Source organism: Caretta caretta, chromosome 27 (genome assembly GCF_965140235.1).
Source record: "Caretta caretta isolate rCarCar2 chromosome 27, rCarCar1.hap1, whole genome shotgun sequence".
Lineage (NCBI taxonomy): Eukaryota > Metazoa > Chordata > Testudines > Cheloniidae > Caretta > Caretta caretta.
The window spans coordinates 2,070,902-2,079,155 of record NC_134232.1 but is presented as its reverse complement, the minus strand read 5'-3'; the positions used below and the strand labels follow the sequence as shown (position 1 = coordinate 2,079,155).

At 45.7% G+C, this 8,254-nt stretch overlaps 1 protein-coding gene across 1 annotated transcript in view; it reads left to right on the top strand.

Moving 5' to 3' along the window:
- The first annotated feature begins 935 nt into the window (after positions 1-935).
- Positions 936-8,254, top strand: part of NMT1 (N-myristoyltransferase 1) — a 36,362-nt gene continuing 29,043 nt past the window's right edge. The window contains exon 1 of the mRNA XM_048829806.2: positions 936-1,106. Coding sequence (XP_048685763.1) covers positions 979-1,106 — 128 coding nt within the window. The 5' untranslated portion in view covers positions 936-978. The remainder of the gene's footprint in view (positions 1,107-8,254) is intronic.

Below are 8,254 nucleotides of genomic sequence, written 5' to 3'. Positions count from 1 at the left end.
TTTGTCCACCTGTTTGGGGACAAATAAGCATGCAGCTTACATACATGATGCAACCAAAGTAGATATCTTTATACCATACATGATACAAGGTTTTCCATATTAAGGGCATGTCAGAAGTGATGCCACAAATATTTCCCAATCAGATTTCTCCTTCTACCTCTGAATAGGTCCCCTCAACAATTGAAAACCTGAAGTAGGAGATTGCATCCTCATATTGAAAAACTTCTCAGGTGGGTTGAGGCTGAGGTAGTTCCGATACCAGTCAAATACCTCACCTCCTGCTAACTGCAGAAAGCAGTCTTAGTCTCCATCTTTTACTGCACCAGTTTAAATAATTTGTCCAACTAGTCTAGTGTCCAGTTGGCAATTCCTGATGCTTTTGAGAAAGGTGAACCATCTCCCCTCCCGTAATGTACTTCCCCATTCATTGCACAGCATCCTGAGGTTCTTCATAGAACTCAGGAAAAACAGGATCCTGTCTGGAAAGCTTAAGAAGGCCCAGTGCAATGCAGTACATCGTGGTGGGACTGAGTTTCCTTCTTGACCATTGAGACCTCCCATAATCCACCTGGCCCACTGCACAATGTAGTACTTCTGTTCCCCTCGGAGGCTCTGAGATCCTGTTACCTATGTTTAAACCTTCATAGTTTTAAGCCTCATTATTGGTCAAAAATTGATAGGTTCTGCACATAGCAGTCAAGACCAATTTAAGGTCACAATTGCTAGCCCCTTTGTTCAAGAAGGGACTACTAAGAAGAATACTACACATCCCAGCATGCCCGTGGTCATGTACAGACTGATCTACCGCGGCAGCCTCCTCCCAAAGGTTTATGGGAATTGTAGTCCCTGTCGCTTTAACGGGCTCTTCCGCGTTCATCTCATTGCAGACTACAAGTTCCAGCATGCTCCACGCGGCACCGCCCAATCGTGGCGCGCCTAGCTGTGGGGGCGCGGCAGCCGGCGAGGCCCCGTTTCAAGATGGCGGACGACAGTGAGACAGCAGTGAGGCGGCCGCCGTCGAGGCCCCAGCGATCGTCCTGGGAGGAGAATGATCACGAGCACTGCAGCGATTGCGAGAACGAGGAAGAGCACAGCTACAACCGGGGGTAAGAGGGGCCCCAGCGGCCCCACAGAGCGCAGCCGGCCAGTCCCATTGAGAGAGGCTGCGGCCGGGAGTGCGCCGAGTTCCGCCACTGGCCTCTCCTGATTGGCTGCAGGGTGGCATTCCACACTGTGAATGGCTAACCCCTTTGCCAGTCAAAAGGGGCGGGGCCCGTGGGCTGCAGCGGCATGTCTCGCAAGCTGAGCAGGGTCAGGCCTGAGCAGGGCGTGGATGGGAGACTTCTCCTGGGCAGCCTCCAAGGAGCAGTGCCGTGTGGACCCGGAGTGGGGGGAGTCTGTGGCTAGGGAGCTGCTGGTGACGCTACTGCCCCAGTAGGAGGCTGGTGGTGTTGCCCCCTGCTGGTGCTTGGGTACTGCCACCAGTCACTATGGTTCCTGGGAGAGGCACCTGCTGGAGGGCACAGGGAAGGGAGGTTGAGCATGGGAACCTTCACCACAGGAAAACCTAGATAAAACATTCAGCTGGGGTCCTGAGCCGTCATGGTCATTAATGATCCTGGGGTGCTTTGCACCGGAGTTAAACCTAGGGCTCTGGCCAGGTTTCAGCTGGGCAAAGTACATTTGTCCCCCCTGAATCCACCTGCAGTTTCGATCTGAGGTTTTAACTCCCAAACTGCTGCCATGTTTGCTGTGTACTTTTGCAGCTCCAGTGGTGGCTGAAGTGACTCCTGTGCACAGCAAGTACATATCATGTAATGTATATTATGTCAATATAAGTGAAAGGTTCCACATAAATGTAAGGTGCAGTGACTTGCATCTAATATAACTTGCCAGGTGCTTTGCATTCTGCATGCTGGAAGGTGTTAAAGAACCAATTCAAATATGTATTACTGTAAAGTGGTTACCGTGTAAAGCAGAAATTTTGTAAACAGCGAGAAATCAAAAGGATCAGGGGTTTTGCAAAATATGGATGTGTCTAGGGGCTGCAAAACCATCAGTGCTGTAAGAAAATAGATCACATACAGCAAGAAAAGAGGGGATGGATCCATGCTGCAGACAAGACTCTGGTTGTAGGTGGATCCTATCTTTGCAGTAAAGCAGGATGTTCCCAAACTGAGTAACTCCGTTTTGCTTACCTGGCACTAATCTTCAGAGGCATTCCTTCCTACTGCCCCAAACTGGTGTGGAAGGAAAAAGGGATATAGGGAATTTGAACACAGACATCTTAGTTTTCTTAGGAATAGAGTAAGAGTCAGGCAAACTCTAATAACTCGAGACATTAAGGGAGGGCCGAAGTGAGTGGGAAAACTGTAAGAGATGCTGTTTTGACCTTGTGTTAGATAAGAATGGAACGCAGACTGTAGCAGGAACTGCTGAGAAAAGTGAGATATCAGGAAGGAATATGTATAAACAAGACATGGCTGTTGATCATTATTGTATGCAACAAAAGGTATAAATGCTTGCCCTAATTGTTTATCTGGCAGAGACCTGCCTAGAAAGGGGGAATCCCTGTCCGTGCGCACTCTCCCCCTTGCAATTGCGTGAGAATAAACTGTCTCTGACTTGTTGCAAACAACCTAAGAGTGAAGACTGCGTTTTTCTTCCACACTGGCAAGGGTACTTATTATCTGCACAGAGACTGACTCCTCAGTGCCTTTCCTGATATACCGGCTCCTCCTCTCTCCATGTTAGCAAGCATGTAGCACACCCCTTGGCTCTGTAGTTAGAATAGGAATACTTCATTAAAGTTTCATTCCAAGGTTTTATTCTAGTCCTTGGGCTGTTACACTGGAGTTAGTTAAGAAAGGCAGTGTCTTCGGAACCTGTATTTGGAACTTTAATTTTTTAGGCCCTGTGCACACGTACCTACAGTCATGGATTAAACAGGATTTTAGTGTGGTTTTCCTGATCAGTGTGAGCCAGGATTTTTTTTCCCCTCTGAAGTATGATGCTGACTAACTCCTTGGGCCTCATTTACTCACATAGATCAGGGAAACAAGGGTGAGGGTCTCATTTTGCTATTCTTGTCTAATCTATTGGGCTTTTGTAATGACCTGTTCTTTTAATGGAATATTTATGCTGGAGATTTTATCCTGCCTTTGCTATTTTGGTACCTAAATAACAGCTTGAGGAAGCCGGTTCATGGATAGAATCTTGCTGTTTTGCAGTTTCATATTGTGGATCTGTGTATGGAGTAGGGCAGGCTGGTTTTAACAGTCCTAGTGTGAAATGCAATTGTAGTGTCCCAGGTATAAGGCTGCTTATGGCACCCATGTTAGGGCTCTGTTCTCCACCATCTTCTTATTGCTGTCCATAGTAGGATACAGAAAACTTCAGTGATGTGGATAGCTTAAAGGAGAGACACCCCCTCACCCGCCATTAGAATCATAGAATATCAGGGTTGGAAAGGACCTCAGGAGGTCATCTAGTCCAACCCCCTGCTCAAAGCAGGACCAATCCCCAATTAAATCATTCCAGCCAGGGCTTTGTCAAGCCTGACCTTAAAAACTTCTAAGGAAGGAGATTCTGCCACCTCCCTAGGTAACGCATTCCAGTGTTTCACCACCCTCCTAGTAAAAAAGTTTTTTCTAATATCCAACTTAAACCTCCCCCACTGCAACTTGAGACCATTACTCCTTGTCCTGTCCTCTTCTACCACTGAGAATAGTCTAGAACCATCCTCTTTGGAACCCACTGTGTGTGCATTTTAGTTTACACACTGGAGCTGACAGTCACATGTATGATCACATTTTTCTAGCGGTTCCTGGCTTGTGCTGGGCAAATCTGAGCTTCAGTTGAGAGACTTTTTATGTTTTTCATATCCTTGACCCCATTAGGTAGTTGGTATACTATGAGCTGAAGAGCAGTCTCTCTTTGTCAGCAGCTTTTATTAGGCAATGTCACTTGTGAAGAAACCATAGCTAATAAAAGGTCAGACTGGAAACATTGAAGAAGCTTTCTTGTGTCGACACAGCCTTGCTGTAATATTTCATTTGCCTCATGGGTGGGGCACTGCATCTTAATTGAATAAGGTTAGCTCTGCTCTGGGCTTGGAAGCTGTAATTTCTTTCTTCTCTGACATGATTTGGTTTGTAAGAGCAGATCCAAGCAGAAATGAGAAGCAGGGTTTGATCACGACTGATGACTCTGCTTTGTGTTTCCTAATTATATTTCCCAGTCAAAATGAGTTTTAAACTCTCAGGTCCTGTATTCATTAGGGAAGAAAGTCTATTTCTAACCTAGTTTAGCATCCTAGTGTAGACAAGGCAAGTTATTGTTTAAACCCTCACATGGCGACGTTATAATTACATTGTCTTCCCTAGAATTAGCACATGACAGTTAAGAGATGAAGTCCTGGTCTACACCTAAAACTCAAGTCAATCTAGCTACATCTCTCAGGGCTGTGAAAAATTTTGCACCCCGAGTGCCATAGGTATTTCAGCCTGACCCCTGGGGTAGATGTGGCTAGGTGGACAGAAGGATTCTTCTGTGGACGTAGCTATTGGCTCTCAGAGCAGTGGATTAACGACATTGACAGCAAAACCCTTCCATTGATGTAAAACGTGTCTATGCTACAGCGGTAGTGTGGGCATAGCCTAACGAACGTCAAACGTTTGCTGTGTGGAACAGACGTCAGGGGTGTCCAGACTAGACTTCGCAAAGGTGTTTGGAAAGTTTTTAAAACTCGTTTCGACTGGCGATGAAGTTAGAAAGCAGAGTCCATAGATATATTGATAGTGAAGACATGCCTTGAAGACTCACCCAAACACCCTTCCCCCACATTCAAAGGACCCTGAAAGAGAAAAGACCAAAGAGGAAGAAAATGAAAAATTCCAGAACCCCATCTGAGCGGTTTCATTGTTGGTGATGGATGTGCTCTGTGATTTCTCATGCTTGTATTAGACGAACATGCACACAATTCATTAATCTAGTTACTTGGGCTGCCCACAATTCATGCTATCAAACAACAAATTGGGGTGGAGAGAAGCATTTTGAAATTCAGCCTTAATATACCACCTGTCACGGAACTGTTTGCTAAGTGGACTTGCAAAACAATTTGAGGAGTTCTCTCTCTCTCCTCGGTGCCCCATTCCCTGTCAAAGGGCCTTTGTGTTTTTGCTACAAGACTGAAAAAGCCAGGTCTAACTTAATTATTAGCAATAGTGCTGACTGGTTTTTTAAGGGTAGGAAAGAGGGGAACTGGTTTATCTCTGATTTGCTGGTGTATCAGTGCTGTAAAGTATCAAATGAGCCTGTTTCAGAGAGTCTGTGATAAGGCTGAATGGTTTACTTTTCTAGAGAGTGAGTGTAGTTTAATAGGTTTCAGAGGAACAGCCGTGTTAGTCTGTATTCGCAAAAAGAAAAGGAGTACTTGTGGCACCTTAGAGACTAACCAATTTATTTGAGCATGAGCTTTCGTGAGCTACAGCTCACTTCATCAGATGTTTACCGTGGAAACTGCAGCAGACTTTATATACACACAGAGAATGTGAAACAATACCTCCTCCCACCCCACTGTTTCAGAGGAACAGCCGTTTCATATTCTCTGTGTGTATATAAAGTCTGCTGCAGTTTCCACGGTAAACATCTGATGAAGTGAGCTGTAGCTCACGAAAGCTCATGCTCAAATAAATTGGTTAGTCTCTAAGGTGCCACAAGTACTCCTTTTCTTTTTGCAAATACAGACTAACACGGCTGTTCCTCTGAAACGTGAGAAAACCTGGATTTGTGCTGGAAATGGCCCACCTGTTGATCATTTTAGATAAGCTATTACCAGCAGGACAGTGGGGTGGGAGGAGGTATTGTTTCATATTCTCTGTGTGTATATAAAGTCTGCTGCAGTTTCCACGGTAAACATCTGATGAAGTGAGCTGTAGCTCACGAAAGCTCATGCTCAAATAAATTGGTTAGTCTCTAAGGTGCCACAAGTACTCCTTTTCTTTTTGTAGTTTAATATTTTCTCTGATCACTGTTTAGTTTAAAAAAAAAAAGTTCATAGAAATAAAACAAGTCCTATTCTTGACTGTGCTCTCATCTATAGGAAGCCTGTAAACCGTTGTAGCCTTGGTCATTGGCACTATTGTGCTGTGTGCCAGTCGACTGCTGCTCTCCGCACCTGAAATGGCTGCATTTCGGTGGTGTCTCTTGTCAGTATCGGTCAAGAAGTATTTTGACATTATTTGGGTTGTAGAGTGGTCCAAAAGTGGAGGCTGTAGCAGGAACACAGTGGTGATGTTCTTCTCGAGAGACTTTGGATTCACACCTGACATGGGTCACATGGTGCCCTCCCAAGTGGGCATCAGTGCACAATGTAGAATCACCGCCCGCAGCCGCACAGTGAGCAGCTGTTGTGGGCATTGCTGCTGTCCCTGTGGGGAAGGGGAAGCTTGCACTACTGCCTTGTGCTGTCTGTACAGGCTGGACCACAACTGGTTGGGATGCCTGGGTGCTATAAATGCAGCAGGGGAGGGTGACGGACGGGGGCTTCTCTGGGTGGTCTGTTTAGAAATGTTGGTGCAGCTTCTCTAATTTTGTAAGTCATCCCCTTCACTGGCACCATGAAGGGATGTGTTCTGTAAATCCCGCATCAGAGGAACTCCATGGAGTTTAGTTTCTGAATGGTATAGAGCCGTGTATCTCAACCTTTTCGACACCAGAGCCCAGCTTGCTGCCTTCCTAAATGGTGTCAGGGAAGATCTCAGGGACCGGCCCTTGAGAAACACTGGTGTAGAGCACAGTAACACTTAGTGCTGTATTTACATTCTCTTGCTTTCTGCCCCACAACATGTAATTTGCCATCTGGACAGCCTCTTAAAAATATCATTCAGCCTTCCTTCTCACAGCCCTCTGGACTCTAATGAGATTACCTGTGTAAGTATCAGGCCTGATTAACAGTGGGCTTGCCCGGAAGATTTTCAAGCATCTAAATATGGGACAGAAAATGATCTCACTGACTGACCGTTGTTTGGGATCTTTTTGACCAGGGAGCTGAGCTCTGCAGTGGGGAGTTTATGTAGGTCCTTCAGTCTGGTATGTGAGCATCTACAACTACATTTCCAGCTTTTTGGGTGGGGCGGGTGGGGGGGCAGTGTTGAAGGAGAACTGAAAGACTGTGGTGCCATTTTCTTTCCTTTATTCTCTGGATTTTTTCTCTTTCACTTTTTGAGTAACAAAACTCCTGCGACTTTGGTTTGCATTTCAGGTTATGTTTAGAAAAGTGACTATAAAAAAAATAACTCCTTGTTACCCAGTGTGTCTCTTCCATCTGTGTCTGAGTCACACCTGAGTCACGCCTTAACTGATGCAAAGTATTTCTCCTGGTAGGAGCTGATAAAATCAAGGGAGAACAAGCTGGAGTCTGCTCTACTTCATCAGAAGTGTCAGCTAAGCTTTGACTCTTTCTGAGGCAGCCAGGACTCCGCAAACCCAGGTTGAGTTGGCAGTTTGAAAGATTCTGTCCCCACCACGCACTCTTGAAAACGAAGGGTGTTAGAACTGAAGTCACAAGCAGAATAAATGTGGAGTTTCATGATGTTACTGTCCTGACTGTATAACCAGGGATTTCAGTGATGGTGCATTTCTAGATTTTGGTTGCATTTGGCATTTCAGTCAGTTTTCAGTTAAGGTTGATTATGCTCTTTGCAGTGAATGCCTCCACATCCAGGTAAAATCTAGCCTGGAACCTGCCTGGATAGTTCACTTAAATAGTATATCATGCTTTGTTTGAATGTCAGTTCCAAGGTGGAGATTTTAGCTCCTTTCCCCCTCCCTGCCATGCGTGTGAGATGCTATCCATCGCAAACGGTGGGAGGGAGGGGTGAGCCAGCTCTTTCATCATGCAGCCTTTCCTGCACTTCCCATTGCCTAGAATATGCAATAACCAGATCAATTTCCAGGCAGAGAGCTTAAAAGTCTGGATGGGAGTGAATTCAATTCATTGCGAGGAGCGATGGCTTCTGCTTAGATCCTCTGGGCAATTTGGAAAGTTACGAGAAATGTCCTGCACTAATATGATAACAATGGGTGTCCGACCCACCCCATCTGGCAGAGTCTCGGGGATTCAAGGAAATGGAACCCTGTGAGCACTGTTCGGAAGATCCCATTGCTTCAGACAGAAACTCAGTAAGGGCAGATTTGCCCCATGGCTAACCTGGAACTATTCTAGCCCATTGGAGTGGGTTCAGGGAGGGAG